A 17758-nucleotide genomic window follows, 5' to 3' on the forward strand; every position below is an offset into this window, starting at 1 on the left:
ATAAATCCAATCGATAAAAGAAATACAGATAATAAATGACACATGGGAAACTTTTACTTTGAGTAATAAGAGAAATTCAAATAAAGGTGATAGTGAAGTACCATGCACTCCTTCAATTAGCAAAACATTTTTAAAAACTGCCAACACGAACCATGTGGAGGAAACTAGCATCATGTAGTGAGAACCAACATTATGGTGTGTATCAAAAGCTATAGAATTGTTTGTGGTGTACCCTTTATCCAGTTACAGAAAATGACTTCTGAATTTATCTCAACCGATTACAAGGGTGGGGAAAAGAATCATGTGCACAAAATTTTCATTCTGGCGTTAACTGTGTTAGTGAAAACATAAATGAAGAAGCATCTGTTAACAAAGAAATTGTTAAATAAATTATAATATTGCCTCAGTCAGCCTTTGAAAATAATTATGAAACGGAGTATAAAATTATATATACTATAATTACAGTTAAAGTTGAGAATGTAGATCCGAGGGAGGGAGGTAATGGATAAGTTTAGGGCATTGTGGGTGGTGACAGTACATATTCATGGAGGTATGCTTATCTTCAAATTCATCAAGATGTACACATTAAATATATACAGCCTTTTTTTTATATGTCAGTCATACCTGAGTATAAACAAAGTTTACTGCTTTGATTTTGTGCCTTATGGTCCCTTCCAATGTCTTGATCATATCATAAAGGTTACTCTGATCTGTGAGATGCGTGCCTTGTAATCGAAGATTTGAAAATTGTTTACGATTTGTAAGAGAAACATTTACAGATGCAATAAACTTTGTGCAACAAATTAAAAATAGGATTAAAAAAAAGGAAAGAAATTCAGGTCAACGGAAATGACAAAAGAAAACAAAACAAAGCTATTAAGTTATTTGAACTGTAGATGATTTACTTTTCCCCCTTAAAATTGTTTTATTCTTATTATTTTTATCATACCGTGTCACAAGTTGGAGATAACGATAGTGGTAAACAAGATAGATATGGTCCCTGCTGTTTTGAGACTCGTGGTTTAAGTGGCATATTTATGAAATAGAGTCTTTAAAATAAAGTCTGATTTATTATGTATACTCTGAATATGCATCGGATACATGCATTCAGAACATTTGAAAGCCCACATATCATGGGTTTCATTTTTGTGTATTTGTTTCCATGGACCTCCACGGAAACCTTAACTGGAATTCTGGCAGGCACAATCTCACGCGCTGCCCTTCTCACGGGACGTTATGTCGTACCTCCCACGGTGTCACGTGGTCCTCATGGTTCTTCGTGAACAGAGCCGTTTCCTTCAGTCGTTCCCTTGTGACGCATTCCAGTTACAAACCGAGGTATCATTTTTGTGTGCTGGTTCTTCTCCTTCTGTTCCTTGTCACAGCCAGCAACCCCAACGCGCACAATAGCGGCAACCCCGATTCAGACACTTCCACAGAGCCAGTCAACACCAAAGCGAATTGATACTCCCAGCTTGGAGGAGCCCAGTGACCTTGAGGAGCTTGAGCAGTTTGCCAAGACCTTCAAACAAAGACGAATCAAACTCGGATTCACTCAGGTAGGACGAACCCACCCTTAACCTAGATCTCCCTCCCCGACTAGGTCCAGGTATGCGCTTTACGTGTCCAGGGAAGCTTCGGAGGAACAGTATATTCCCTGGCCCTGTTTTGGGGTTTTAGACTGCGGCTTCTTCTTAGCCACTTCCTGCCCTCATAAATTTAGACTGTTATCGTATATTCAGTTATGAACGTATGATTTAATGTTAGATTAGAACCTGTACGATTTCTCTCAGAACACAGGCCTCTGAAATCATAATTCGGATGATACCGATAAACGGTGAGAGCTTAAAAGATGTTTGGGGCTGCTGTAACTGTAGTGAGGGTTTTGTTATTTGTAGAACATCTGGTTCTAGGCCTTAGGGCTCTGTCTGCAAGAGTGAGAGAATAAAGATTGCAGGGGCTCTTATAGTAGCTGAAAGGGGAAGAGTTTGAAAGACTCGTTTAAAAACAGATTTTTGGGAGAGAGAGAGAAGGAGACCAAAGAGAGAGAGAGAGAGACACACACACACACACACACACACACACACACACACACACACACACAATATAAGCCCAAATTGACACTAATTAAACAAATAGGAATCTGGTAAGTCTGAAAAGTCCAAATGAATCAAAATCCAAATTAATTTCTTTTAATGTCCCCTAGCAGACAGCTTTTAATGTGGAATAAGTTTAATGGTTCAAACAGGCATCTGGGTATATAGCGTTTTTGTTCCAAGCACTACCACTGACTTACTCTCTGATTAATCTGTCACAAAGAATAGTTTTAAAGCGGGAAAAGAATTAAACGGGTAACAATGATATAAAATGATAGAAGATCCTTAGATGAAAAAAAGTTACTGAAGTATAGATCGGATTGAGTGTTTTTATGCAATCAGGGGAAACCTGATGTTTTCTTAGAATATAATTACTGTTTGAAGGTTAAGTCACGACTTAAACACTAAGTTGAAAGTAAAGTTACGCGCAGCAGTGGTAGGTCAAAACCCAGGGATCTATCCCTGTTTGTTTTCTGTGTGTTTTTAAGAACAGACTTTTATTCCTTATATTACTTTGGTAACTTGTTTTTGCTCAAAGAAATTAATTGTGTATTAGAAACATGAAATGATTTTTTTAAATAGGTGTAGTTTTAGAAAAAATGCAGTTATCTTTGTGAGGGGTTTCAGTTGTGAAGAAACACATTGCACTTCAGAAAGGTTTTAATGCTTTTGGAGCGCTTAAACGATCTGGCCTGTTTTTTCCAGAAGAAAGCTGAGGATACAACTAGATCGGTAGAGGTAGGTTAAGCTTGAACAAGTATGAGGTTGGCATATTTAGCAGTGCTGCAGATTTTAGGCTATTAGCACAGCATACTCTTAGGTTCCCTGGGAGATTGTTGCCTCGGTGATATGCCAAGGATATTAAGGCTTTTAAAAATCTTTACCTTTGACCCACCTAGTGGTTTGCCTTTCTGTGGCATTTGACCCAACATATTGCCAGTGTTGCGTCTCCTGCTCTTTCTCTTTTAGTTAGATAAAGGAGCTTCCTTATGGTCTGGTGCTTTATGGTTTTATCCTATTATTTGGTATAATTGTTACTTATTTTTCAGAATGACTTTGACTTGCCAGTGGCAGCATTTCGCAAAATTTAACTGCGTGGATTAAAGCATATATTTCTGGTGGAGGATGGGAAAATCAACCTTTGTTTTTAAGTCACACACTCCAGTTGTAGTTCTTCAAAGGTTGCTTTGTATCCAGTTTGTTTATATATACACACAGGGGAACTTCCCTTCAACTTGCTGGTTTAAACAAAAACTCCCTATTCTCTGAGTAAATAGACATGTTATTAGAGGTTTTAAACAGTAATTTTCTAATTACTTAATTGGTTAAAGGATTGCTGTAGATGTCACTGTATACTTGGGAGGCATACCATAGTATCACACTTCTGTTGCATGTAGCACATTCGTTATTTCCTAATCCCGATCTTTGTTCCTTTTTTTCCTTTTGCTCTTTTAAAAAATATCAAAGAGATACAACTTAGTTCAGATAATGTATGAGGCAGCTGCTTAAAACGTTTACAATTGTGAGGAGGAACCCAACGTGGTAATTACAAGAGCACTGAACTGAGCATCTATCAAATTAATGAGAATTAGTATATTAACTGAGAGACCTGTTGCTTTTTATTCATTTAAATAATTTAAATATGAAATAAAATTGTATTCTAAATCTCAAGTGGATTTGTCATAGTTGTAGTGAGCTGATGGCGTAGCTTTATTTAGGCACAGCTACCATTGAGGGCATTGTTTATTTTTATAATGATGTGATTTTTGATGGGTTATTTTTGTTTACTTACTAATTCTGTTACTTTTCAAAGAAAGATATCATAGAGGTTTTTGAGAAATTCTTAGCAAATTATGTAGATACGGTGTCAGAAGACATTTATTTTCATCTGACCACGACAACAGATCTTCTACTCAAAGAATTGCAAGGTGTAGTTGGCCCCACCCAGCTTTCTAGAAAGCTGTCATCTAAACAAACAAAGTGGCCCAGAACATGAATATATGTGACAAACAAAGTATGTTTAGGGCCTGAAATACAGTAGGCACTTAGTGAATATTTGTTGATTGAATGAAGATTTAATACATATGTAGAGAGATCGATGCTGAACGCCTGTATCTGCAGATACACTTGTATATAAATATAATAGATAGCATTTACGCCCCGCTCGCTCTATCCTGGTTCTTTCAGTTTTACTATAATTGGAAGGAAGTCAATGAGCAGTCCATTTCTGTTCTACTCGGAGATAGTATATTCAGAGTTGTCAATAAAACTTTCTGTGATGATGGGAATGTTCTGTGCGGTACGATAGCCACTACCCACGTGTGGCCGTTGAGTCCTTGAAAGGCAGCCAGTGGTGCGGAGGAACCGAGTTTTTAGTTTACTTTATTTTAATTAAATCTAAATAGCCCCATCAGTTGAAGTTCAGATAATCTCGGTACCTTATTGTGTTTTATCGCATAGTTTGAATATTTTTCCTCTGTTAAACTTCTTGTCAGAAGTTGTGCACCAGTAAGAAACTGGGAGTTTAAAAAACAACCAAAAAAAAAGGTTTTTTCCCTTTCCTTAACTACCACCTAATGTAGGTGCTAATAGGCAGTGTGGTATCCAGAAGATGGATTGGTGGGGATAAGGGGGGAATCAAAGGACTGGGATAATCCCAATTCAAAATAAGTGTTGCCACACTGGTCGGGAGCTAAGTGTTTCATAGTGGCATTGGCCGTGTAGTGCTTAGAGCTAGAAATGTTGCCTTTCTGGCCTGCCGCTAAACTAATTGAAATGAGAGCGTGAATCACTTAAACTCCATGAGTTTCTATCACCTGTATATGAAATAACCATTAAGATATGGCCTTTTCCAGCCTTAACAAGAGAGATTCAGCTGGAAGAAAAGTATTGTATACATTTCAAAGGTTATAGGCTTATAAAGAAAGTCATCTTTTGTAATATATTCAGGGGATCATTGTTCTATTGCTATAAGGTTACCAAGTTTCCAGGGCCCATGAAGGTTTAACTAAATGGGTCAAACCTCTCTACTGTGAATTTCTCTGTCTATAATGGTTACAAAAGTAGTCTTTTAGGATACCTGTTTTTGTAACCAACTTTGAAATCCAAACTAAGGGTGGAAAATAGATTTTTCCACTGCTTCCAGAAATACTTTATGGGCCTGGGGTTTGGGGGGGGGGGGGCGCTGAGGGGGATGGGGAATGAGGCATTATTTCTCAAATTTAAAATGATTTATAGGAACTTTGGTTAGTTCAGAAAGACCGGAAGTTATCTAGACAGTTACATCCGTTAACCCCGTAAGTGGTAACAGGTAACCGGTTTTAAAGATTATTTAAATCATTTTAGTTGTATCCATTAAGGGGCTTGTTAGATCACTATCTTTTGAGACTTGGAAATATTTGATAATCTTGATTATTACGTGAAGTAACAAGAAGAGACTCAAAATGAGAGAAAATGGGAGTTACGAATTTTGTCCCAATCAAGGCCTGACAGGCTTCCTTGAATACTGTGCTCAGCTTAAAGGTGGATGCTTTTGTGGGACCCTGGAAATGGAGTGATTGTTGAGTCTTTGTCTAGATCACTTACTGGGGCAGCAGCCTAGAGTGAAGACTTGGGACGTTAGTGAGACAAATCTCTCTCCCTCTCCCCCTCCTGCTCTGTGTTACCCTGCAGGGCGATGTTGGGCTCGCTATGGGTAAGCTGTATGGAAATGACTTCAGCCAAACCACCATCTCTCGCTTTGAAGCCTTGAACCTCAGCTTTAAGAACATGTGCAAGCTAAAGCCACTTTTGGAGAAGTGGCTCAATGATGCAGGTGAGTAAGTGTACAAATTTTACAGGGGAGTTGTTCACACCTGGGCTTATGTGTTCTAGTGCATTATTGGTACCGCAGAACATTGAAGCTCACTAACCTTGGGAGGATCAATATAAATTATGACTCCATAAATTAGAGAACGAATTTGTTTAAACCTAGTAATTACAGTGGACACAATCAGTAGTAATTTTTAGCCTTAGAATATTTCTTGTATTTGAGCCACGTTAGGGATAGTTGAAGGAAGAGGATGAGAAGTCCTAGGTGTTTACATACACTTGAAAAACAAATTTATTGGTTCTTCCTTGATGAATTATCATAAACTCGTTACTGATCAGATTTCTGCTTTTTTACTAAAAATGACCACATATGGTTTATAGACACAATGGAATACTACTTGACAATGAGAAAGAATGAAATCCTGCCATTTTGCAGCAACGTGGATGGAACTGGAGGGTATTATCCTAAGTGAAATAAGTCAGAGAAAGATCCATCATGTTTTCACTCATGTGGAACTTGAGAAACTTAACAGAAGACCATGGGGGAAGGGAAAAGGGAAAAAAAAATAGTCACACACAGAGAGGGAGGGAGGGAGGGAAACCATAAGAGACTCTTAAATACAGAGAACAAACTGAAGGTTGATGGGGGGTGGGGGGGGAGGGAGAGGGGAAAATGGGTGAGGGGCATTGAGGAGGGCACTTGTTGGGATGAACACTGGGTGTTGTATGTAAGCGATGAATCACGGGAATCTACGTCCCCAAACCAAGAGCACACTATACACACTGTATGTTAACCAATTTGACAATAAATTATATTTTTTAAAAAATGACAATAAATTATATTTTTTTAAAAATACTTCCTACATAAAAAGCTGAGCTTTTGAAACTAGCTGAGCTAGTTTTAACTTGTTTTATACTGAGTTTCCTTACGGAAAATTTGGATTTTGAGTCACAGAATCAGAGACTCTGAGAGCTATAAGGAACCACAGAGATCTCCTAGGCTTTGGTTGTCATCGTAAATGTGAACAAAAGTCAGGTCTTTGGAAAAGACAAACCTGTAATTCCCACCCTTCAACAGTCTGATCCATGGCTGTGGGTGAGGCCTCAGCATCTGTAATCTTACTGACTTCCACAGGTGAGAACCTTTCGTTTTACATAGGGTGTAAAGAAACGCAGAGATACCTGTGATGTGACCAGGGTCATCAAACTATTAAATGACAGAACCTTGTTTAAACTTCAAAGAATTTAGAAAGATCTGTGGTAGTGAATGATGTTTTAATATGGGTTATGAAAACCCTTCTGTGCTGGCTTTTTTTGGTCCGTTTTGTTGTTACTGTTAATATATGTATCATATGCATGAGTCATGCTCAGCTAACTTGATTTCTGTGTTTTCTTCTTTCTTACAGAGAACCTCTCATCTGATTCAGGTCTCTCCAGCCCAAGTGCCCTGAATTCTCCAGGGCTGGGAATGGAGGGCTTGAACCGTAGGAGGAAGAAACGCACCAGCATAGAGACCAACATCCGTGTGGCCTTAGAGAAGAGTTTCTTGGAAGTTAGTGAAGTTTTTACTTTTCCTGTACATGTGATTGTCTGTATAATATTAACATTAGGTGCTGTAGATGGTATAAGATGGACTTGTCAGCCTCGGTCCTTACAGGTGCTTATAACATAGTGGAGAACATAAGACAAAGGAAGTTACTGAACATTGGAAGCAGAACCAGAGGCCTTCAGGGCTCGGGAGAGTCCGGGCGCGTGGACCACAGCTGCCGTGGGATACACAGGAGCTGCGCAGGCGGGGGAGAAGTGGGAGGAAAGCACTTTAAGCAGAGGAAGTGCACCAGCAGAGGCATCCAGGGAGGAAAAACCTCCCAGATTTGGCAAAGCACAAATCGCGCGATTTGACTAAATTCCATTGTCTGTGTGCCTAGAGTAGTCGTTTGGGACTAGGCCACCAAAGGCCGTGGATGTCAGGGGTTAAATAAAGTTAGTTCTGGGCGCCTGGGTTGCTCAGTCCGTTAAGCGTCCAACTTGGGCTCAGGTCATGATTTCACGGCTTGTGGGTTCAAGCCCCACATTGGGCTCTGCGCTCACAGTGTGGAGCCTGCTTGCCATTCTCTCTCCCTCTCTCTCTCTCTGCCCCTCCGCGACTTGCGCTTTCTCTCTCTCTCAAAATAAATAAGCTTTAAAAAAGGAAAATAAAGTTAGTTCTAACAGGTATTTAGCCTCTTTTGTCTTTGTTTGTTTTTTTTTGTTTGTTTGTTACTGTACCAGGCAATGTCACAGAGCTTCCAAAAAATTATAACTTCTCTAATTTAGAAAAGGCTTGAGCACAGTGGAAGGAACATTGAATCAGGAGTCTCTCCGCTCTACCGCTTTTATTAACTATGTCAATAACTGTGACTTCACTGTGTCAAGTCACTTGATTTCTTGTGCTAAAGTCCCTGTCTCTGAAATACCTGCCTTTCCTGCCCCGCAGGCTTATTGCCTACCTCGTGTGGTCCTAGTGAAATCATGTGCATGGAGCACTGACAACCTCTTAAATTCCTACTAACGTATAAAGTTGTATGGATTATGAATTTTATTCAAGATTAATAACCCTTAAGATGAAAAAATAAACATTCAAGAATACAACTTATTCGGGGCGCCTGGGTGTCTCAGTCGGTTAAGCGTCTGACTTTGGCTTAGGTCACGATCTCACGGTTTGTGAGTTCAAGCCCCGCATCAGGCTCTGTGCTGACAGCTCAGAGCCTGGAGCCTGCTTCCGATTCTGTGTCTCCCTTTCTCTCTGCCCCTCCCCTGTTCACTCTCTGTCTCTGTCTCAAAAATAAATAAACATTAAAAAAAGAATACAACTTATTTAATGTAATTAAGTTTAACAACTATATGTTGATTAGAATGTTTATCTATAAAAGTTCTTTGTTAAAAGTATGGCCAGTATGGTTTTATATATATCCCAACTTCATCCTCTCATTTGTCCCTCTCCATTTGTTTATTTATGTCAGCAGTTTAAAAAAGTTATTCCAAAAGATGGGTTTTTTCTCCTTTAGAATCAAAAGCCTACCTCGGAAGAGATCACCATGATTGCTGATCAGCTCAGTATGGAAAAAGAGGTGATTCGTGTTTGGTTTTGTAACCGCCGCCAGAAAGAAAAAAGAATCAACCCACCGAGCAGTGGTGGGACCAGCAGCTCACCTATCAAAGCAATTTTCCCCAGTCCAACCTCACTGGTAAGGATAAAAAATAGAGGACGCAAGCTCAGGAACTGATTTATATAATTTTACAAATGATCTATGAAATCAGTTTATTTCATAATAGTAATTTATTGTGTATATGTACTCATGCTAAGTATGTATAAACTTGTATTTTAAATGTCGCCAAGGGAATTCAGTCTCGTGTCGTCAAGCCAAGAACTTCCTGATCTTTCTTTTTTAAAGTGAACAATTTTAATTCTTTCCTATTTCATGGTGGCTCCATTATTCTCTTCTCTAGTGTGGTTACTCTGCAACTGTGGGAGCAAATTTGCTGCTGACTCCAGTTACGTTAAAAAAAAAAAAATCTTTAGTTGCTTCTTATTCACATTGGGTTTTAAAGCCCGTATTATTAAAGTTACATGACTAAGTGACAGCAAATTCCGAGATAATGATTAGCTCTGAACTTGTATTAAAACAACCGTCTCCTGTCTTCACCCTCAGACATGTAGGCCTTTCACTGATAAGCTCATTGAGTAACTTCCGCCGATTGCTCTAGAACAGTATTCTAGGCTGAGGGGCGTTCCCTACTCCTGCAACTCCCTTGAGCTTAAGGACAACCGCAAACGTGAGTCCACACTTCCAACCAGAAATTCCAGAGCTGGAAAGATTGTGGAGTTTGCGTTTCTGAGCTTTCCTTGTTAATGTGTCTTATTTCATTTGAATGTCATTCTATCCGGGGATGCTTTTTAAACTAACTTCACCATTAAGAGTGCCCGCGGAGCTGTGAAGTGAAGGTTGTGATTGTTGATTAGCAGGGCTTTCGTCATGAAGTTCAGAAGACCGCGGTTATGACAGCTGATTCTCAGTCACTAGATACAGTTCTGTTTTATGTAGGTGACGATTTTGTGTTTGGGGTTTATTTGTACTAAAAGGAAGACAGACAGTATTTCTTACAAAACTGTGGAAATACTTTGTTCTTTCAAAAAGAAACTGTCAGTTTTTAAAATTTTTGCTTCACCTTCTTTCCATGCTATCATTTCATTAAGAAACAAAAACAAGACTGTCTCGTCCCCACAGGGTCAGAAAAGAAAAAGAAATCTAAGAACCCCTGATTCCCTGATCCCGTTGAATAGTTTTCCTGTGTAGATTAAGTTGATAAATAGCATAGTATTCCTTCCTTGCCTGTAGTATATCTGACTCCACATTATTGGGATTAAGGAATTTTTTTTATTATTTCTTTTAAAAACCTGGGCAGAGCCATTTCTAGTATCAGTGAAAAACCATCTTCTAATAGCCACCGTCATACGTCGGTCTGTTTCCTCAATTCTAAGATCAAAAAATGATTATAAAATTATTTCCTCCTAGGCCTTTTTAATTATGTTGTATCTGAAATTTGAACATTTTTATAGGCAAAATACATCTTTGATGTGGATTTAAAGTTTTGATTTTTTTAACTGCTTTTGCATATTTTCACTTCTGGCCTCTAGGTGGCAACCACGCCAAGCCTTGTGACTAGCAGTGCGGCCACGACCCTCACTGTCAACCCGGTCCTCCCACTAAGCAGCGCTGCGGTCACGAGCCTGTCTGTCACAGGTAAGCAGCCGCCTGGCTGAGCAGCTGTTGGACACATGGTGGGCCCGTGACAGGTCTCTCTGAGAACTGTGAACTAAATTGTGAATTAGGGCTCTGACTGCAACTTTTTTTTGAAAGGCCCCGTATGAAAACTTGAACTCCAGAAAACAGGCATAATTAATTTCGTCAGAAAGAATTCTCTCACATAAAGATTTTCTTGTCTGTTTTGTTCTTTCCCACATTACTCTTATCTTCGACATTGCTCCCGGAGTTATCTTTCAAAACTCCCAACTTTTTTCCAAGTAACTCCTCTCCTTAAAAACTTTCTTGCAGTGGCTACAGCTTTTTGTATTCAGAAAAGCATCCAGCTTGATCATCAGTTCATCGAAGGTTATTTCCAGTCTGGATCTTATCTTCCACTGGTCTTTTGTCCCTTTCATCCTCAACACACGGGAAGGTTCCATCCATCCTTTTGTAAATATCCCCACAGCCTACAACGCTACCCCAGCCTGCACTTCTTTCGGAAAGCAGTGAAACTGCTCCAGCTTACGTATCAGTTCTTCCTGGAAATACTCTTTAGCCTTCCCAGGAAACTCTTCGTTCCCACCTGATTGTATGTTTTGTACTTCTGTCTTTCTCAATAGATTTTGCACTTCTCAAAAGATCTGAATATTCTTTGTGCAATCTCAGTGCCTAGTTTAGTGCCTGATGCATTCGTTATAAAATGAATAAACTTTTTTCCTTTGGCCTCCTTTAAAAAACACATGTCCCAAGTACATTTAAAATAACTTAGGGGCGCCCGGGTGGCTCAGTGGGTTGGGCGTCCGACTTCGGCTCAGGTCATGATCTCACGGCTTGTGGGTTCGAGCCCCGCGTCGGGCTCTGCGCTGACGGCCCAGAGCCTGGAGCCTGCTTTGGGTTCTGTGACTCCCTCTCTCTCTCTGCCCCTCCCCCGCTCATGCTCTCTCTCCTTCAAAAATAAACAAACATTAAAAAAAAAACTTTAAAAAAAGTTTTAATTTAAAAAAAAAACTTTTTAACTTTTAAAAAAAGTTTTATTTTAAATAAATAAAATAAAATAACTTAGTGTTGGTGCACCTGAGTAGCTTAGTTGGGTAAGTGTATGGCTCTTGATTTCAGCTCAGGTCATGATCTCACAGTTTGTGAGGTCAAGCCCCGTGTTGGGCTCTGCACTGACAGCGTAGAGCCTGCTTGGGATTCTCTCTTCCCCTCCCCTGCCCTCACAGTCTCTGCCTCTCAAAATAAATAAGTAAAAACTTTAAAAAACAATAAAACAAAACAACTTAGTGTTGTCATCAGAAGTTTTTTAGGGGCACCTGGGGTGGCTTAGTCGGTTAAGTGTCCAACTTCAGCTCGGGTCATGATTTCACAGTTTGTGGCTTCGAGCCCTGTGTCGGGCTCTGTGCTGACGGCTCGGAGCCTGGAGCCTGCTTCGGATTCTGTGTCTCCCTCTCTCTCTCTCTGCCCCTCCCCCACTTGCTCTCTGTCTCTCTCTCACTCAAAAAAATGAGTAAACACTAAAAAAATAATAAAATAAGTTTTTTAGTGATATATGATGCATAAGGCATCCTATAATTATTCACCAGGCTGACTATGTGCTAATAAATCATCGAATGGATTTGTGATATTTCACAGTCAAGCTTGAATTTAACCTAGAGTTGGAAATTTGATTTTCTTCACCCATGTTTTGAGTTTGTTATAACACTTCTTTGGCTCTGTGATCTAACTGAATGGCTTTATATAGTTAAGTTTCTAAGTTACTAGGAAACCTCATAACTTTATTTATTTAGAGTAGTACTTCTTGACCTCTTTTGGGTCTTAGAGCTCTTTGAAAGTTTGATGAAAGCTTTAAACTTTTCCCCTCACAAAAGAGACACACCCACAAGTTTTAGTAAAATACTAAGGATGTTCATAAATGACAACCCCCATCAGCCCCCACCTCACAAAAGCCATTTTTGGATGCCGTAGGAGTAGAGATTGCAAGTTAAGAACCCATGTTTGAGAGTACATAGTAGTCAGCACTTCGGCTTAAGCAAACTGGTGGTGATTGATTGCTGTTGTGTTGGGCATCAGGAACACGAAATTCCTGCATCTGAGGAACCCACCGTCCACCCTGACTGCCGTCATCTGTTCACCTTCCCAACAAATTGTAAGTCCTGTTACGTTAGGTCTAAAGGTAACCATCTTTTGCAGAAAAATTCCTAACAGTTCAAGCATTAAGAACAAGTAGCTTTGCAGATTTCCTAAAAATGTCGCAAAAAATCTGAAACAGAAGGTAATTTTTAGGAGATACACAGACTCAATCTAGCTAAAACTTTTCTGTCAGTTTTTGATGATCCTAGCTGGCCAGTCATATTTTCCTAAACTCGGTTACTGAGTCCATTTATGTGGATTCAATTATAACTATTTTCTGAAATGTTGGTAACTTTTTCTGGAGTGAATTTTTTCTTCAGTTCTTAAAAAGTTGGAACGTTATAAGAAACTCAAATAGGCAAAACAGTCACGATGAACTATTTTTATCCTGCCTTTAAAACATTTTTTTATATATATGGACAATTCTAATAGTGTTTAATGTGTCCTACTTTTTTACTTCTCATCTTACAGTAAGTGTCATCCCTGTTACAGTTTTTTACATTTCTACCTTTTTTTATAATCTTTTTTTTCTTTTTTTTCGATGTTTATTTATTTTGAGAGACAGAGACAGTGTAAGTGGGGGAGGGGCAGAGACAGAGAGAGAGGGAGAGAAAGAATCCCAAGCAGGCTCCAGTGCAGAGCCTGATGTGGGGCTCAAGCCCACGAACCGTGGGATCACGACCTGAGCCGAAATCAAGAGTTGGACGCTTAACTGACTGAGCCACCCAGGTGCCCCTACATTTCTACTTTTGATTTGCCCTTATTGTATTGAATGGTTCTACCAGAATTTCGTAAACATTTCCATGTAATGCTATGATGGTTAAGTTCTACCTACAATGACCAGCTTTTCCATTTGAGTCCCACAAATATTGCATCCCAAGAAACCCCTCAGCCTCCCAGCCACAGAACTTATCTTTCTTGTTCGATATTGTATTCTTCCTATCTAGCATACCATCTAGAATGTAAGCTACCTAGTAATTATTAAAGGAATGAAGTTTTCACTTACAAGTAATGCTATAATGAGGACCTTTGTACAAAACAGTTTTCTTAAGTTCTTTATTTTTAGGTAATTTCAGATGTACAGAAAAGTTGCAAGAATAGTTCAGACAAATACCAAATCTCTTCCCTTAGATTCTCCAAATGTGAAAATCTTACTGTATTTGCTTTTTCTTTCCTTTTGCTGTTTCTCTTTCTGTGTATGTGTTTTTCTGAACTGCTCTAAGAGCAAGTTGTGGACATGCTGCTTTACCTGTAACTACTTCATTGTGTATTTTCTAAAAAAATAAATTACCATATATAACCAGAATACAGTTACCAAAAATCAGGAAATTAACGTTGAGTCAGCACTAATATCTAGTAAACAACTCACATTCGTATTTTGCCAGTTGTGCCAGTAATGTGTCTTAAAACACAAGAAGATCTTTGTTTTTTCAATGTTTGTTTATTTTTTGAGAGAGAGAGACAGAGTGTGATTCGGGAGGGGCGGAGAGAGAAAGAGACACAGAATCTGGAGCAGGCTCCAGGCTCTGAGCTGTCAGCACAGAGCCCGATGCGGGGCTCGAAGCCACAAACGGAGAGATTATGACCCGAGATGAAGTCAGACGCTTAACCGACTGAGCCACCCAGGTGCCCCTAGCACGAGAAAATCTTAAATCATGCATTGCATTCAGTTACGGTGTTTCTTTAGTCTTATTAAACTGGGGACAATATGCGTCCCTCGTAGTACTTTAGTACATTGATTGTTTTGAAGAGTGTAGCTGTTTGCTTTGTAGATGTTTTGTCTCACATTTCCTCCTGATTAGATTCAGATTACGCACTTGGGGCGAGAATACCACAGAAGTGATATTGAGTTCTCCTTTGTGCATGATATGAACACACATGTTGTTTATTGATCCTACTACTGCTGGTATTAACTTTGATAATTTTATTAAGGTGGTATCGGTCAGGATTCTCCATTGCATAGTTAGTATTTTATTCCTCATGGTAAATGAGGGGTTTGAGACTGTACAGATACCCTGTTTTTTTCTCAAACCTTTGTCCACTAGTGTCCATTGATGATTTTTGCATGGATCTGTTATGATTCTCAAATAACTGTGTGATTTCTTCTACATTTATTAGTTGCCTTCCTTTTTTCCATATGTTAACTCCCTTATCAGTGACCATGAGAAACCTGGCTCTTGTTATTTAACAAGATCGTTAACTGCTCAAACCTGTAGTGAAAACACAGTGGTTTCAAAATTGCTAGCCCACGTTTCTTTTTTTTTTTTTTTAAATTTTTTTTTTTTTCAACGTTTTTTATTTATTTTTGGGACAGAGAGAGACAGAGCATGAACGGGGGAGGGGCAGAGAGAGAGGGAGACACAGAATCGGAAACAGGCTCCAGGCTCCGAGCCATCAGCCCAGAGCCTGATGCGGGGCTCGAACTCACAGACCGCGAGATCGTGACCTGGCTGAAGTTGGACGCTTAACCGACCGCGCCACCCAGGCGCCCCATAGCCCACGTTTCTGAACAGAAAAGGCCTACTAATTTGAGTTCCATGTTTGTTTAGAGTTCTTGTCTTTAACCTGAAGGTATGTAGTCCGAATACTGTGCTCAGAAGTTATTTAGATTAGGTAGGTCTTTTTATACAGCCTCTTCAGTGTAGTTGCATTATTCATTTGAAATTCCGTTTGTTTTGCTTGTTTTCAATATTAGTGTTGTTCCTCTCATCCTTGTGGATTTTTTTTTTTAAGTACATGAGATAATAGCGTATCATCAATCATTGATTTCAAAAGTCAGGACTATACAGTAATTTCTTTTCAGAATAATGTCATTCCCTTCTGTTGTAATTCTCTCTCTCTGACAAGTGAGCTTGGTCTCAGGGCTCTGTTGAGGTGAATAATTCTCACCTCTGTCATAGTCTTCCACTGTGTCCTTCCGGACTCTAGTTGGTTTCCCTACCACCTAATTCCAACCTCTTTCTCATTTCTGCAAATCTCTCAAAATCTCAAGTTTTCTGATACCTGTCCCCAGAGTTCTTACTCCCTTTTCTTTAACCATCATCTGGGATAGGATTTTAGGAACGAAGCGAAGAAAAACCATATCCTCACTCTACCATCTTCTAAGAGAAATCTTGTCTGATTGACACATTCTCATTTTCCAGTATTTAGCATAGTGCTTGGCACATTGAAGCTCCCTGGTAAACGTTTCCAGAATAGATCTAAGAATGATCATGACTGTGCTACTCCAGAAAGATTGTGTACTGATGTGTATCAAAGCTTTGCAAAAATTCAACAGAACAGCCTTTAATAATCTCAACTAAACACGCTCTGCCCCAATTGTTTTTTTCCAAAACAGGATTTCATAATGAACCATATACTGCCCCACACCCATTACCAGTCCGTCCTCATTTACCCCTCACCCTCCTTCTGGTTGCTTTACTCTGTCTGTGGTTGTGCCTGTTTGGGACATTTCATACAAATAGAATCACATAATATATGGCCTTCTGTGTCTGGCTTTTTCCATTTAATACAACATTCTTCAAGGTTCATCCATGTTGTAGATTGTATCGGGACTTCATTCCTTTCTATGGCCGTATGATATAGCATCATTTTGTTTATCATCTATGACTTGATGGACGTTTGAGTTGCTTTCAGTTTGGGGCCATTTTGAATACCTGCTGCTGTGAGCATTTGTGTACAGGGTGTTATGTGGACTTGTTTCCAGTTCTCTTGTGTATGTGTTTCGGAATGGAATTGGTCTATTATGTGGCATACTAGAATATTATGAACAACTTTATGCCCCCCAAAAGTAAGGCAGTTTAGATGAAATGGACAAATCCTGAGAAAGACACAAATTATCAAAACTGACTCAAAAAAAGGGAGAAAACTTAAATAGACTTAAGCCAGCAATGTAAATGAATCATTAATGTAAAGATTTCCCCAGAAAAAAAGACTAGGCCCAGATGGCTTTAACAGCGAATTCTGTCAGATACTTAAAGAAGTTAATCTTCAGCCATCTCTTCCAGAAGATAGAGGAAACACAACTCACTGTAGAAAACCAGTATTACCTTGATACTAAAGCTGGACAGAGAGACCACACAAAATTATAAACCTATATATTCCTTATGAAAATATACACAAAAACACTCAGCAAATTTTGGCAAATCAAATCCAGTAACATACAGAAAAGATCATACACCACCATCAAGGGGGATTTAGCCCGGGAATGCAAGGTTGGTTTAATAATAAGTGCACATTAAATAATATAATATACCATAGCAATAGGAGAAAGGGCCAAATCCACACTGTCATCTCAGTGGATATGAAAAAAGCATTTGACAGAATCCAACAACCAGTTCATGATAAAAACCTGGAATAGAAAGGAACTTCCTCACCTGGAAAAGAACATTAAAATCCTACAGCTAACACCATACTTAATGGTGAAAGACTGAATGCTTTTCCCCCTAATATCAAGAACAAAGCAAGCTCTTGCTGACTTCCATTTAACATGATGCTAGACATCATAGCCAGCTTAACAAGGGGGAAAAATTAAAAACATTCAGTTTGAAAGGAGAGAAGTTAAACTGTCTTTACTTGCATTATTCTGTGTATGTAAAAATCCCAAGGAATTTTTATTTAGGACTAAGAAATGAATTGAGTGTTGTTGCAGAATACAAGATCAATCTACAAAAATCAGTTGCATTTGTATATTCTATCAGTGAATGGACCAAAAATGATATTACAGAAATAATTTTATTCATAGTAGCTTCAAGAATAAAATACTTGGGAATAAATCTAACAAAAGAAGTATAAGACTTATACAGTGAGAACTGCAATTTGCTGAGAGAAATAAAGTCTAAATAAACGGAGATGCTCCAGCTTCATGGTTTTTGGAAGATTGTTTTTTGTTTTTCTGTGTGTGTGTGTGTGTGTGTGTGTGTGTGTGTGTGTGTG

The 17758-nt window shown here is 39.0% G+C and overlaps 1 protein-coding gene across 6 annotated transcripts in view; it reads left to right on the plus strand.

Moving 5' to 3' along the window:
- Nucleotides 1-17758, plus strand: part of POU2F1 (POU class 2 homeobox 1) — a 178631-nt gene that overhangs the window by 149048 nt on the left and 11825 nt on the right. For all 6 annotated transcript variants that reach the window (XM_042926057.1, XM_042926052.1, XM_042926053.1 and 3 more), the window contains 5 exons: nt 1386-1559; nt 5769-5910; nt 7313-7458; nt 8954-9133; nt 10585-10690. In XM_042926057.1, the coding sequence (XP_042781991.1) occupies nt 1386-1559; nt 5769-5910; nt 7313-7458; nt 8954-9133; nt 10585-10690 (748 nt within the window). The remainder of the gene's footprint in view (nt 1-1385; nt 1560-5768; nt 5911-7312; nt 7459-8953; nt 9134-10584; nt 10691-17758) is intronic.

This window comes from Panthera leo, chromosome F3 (assembly GCF_018350215.1).
Source record: "Panthera leo isolate Ple1 chromosome F3, P.leo_Ple1_pat1.1, whole genome shotgun sequence".
Taxonomy (NCBI): Eukaryota; Metazoa; Chordata; class Mammalia; order Carnivora; family Felidae; genus Panthera; species Panthera leo.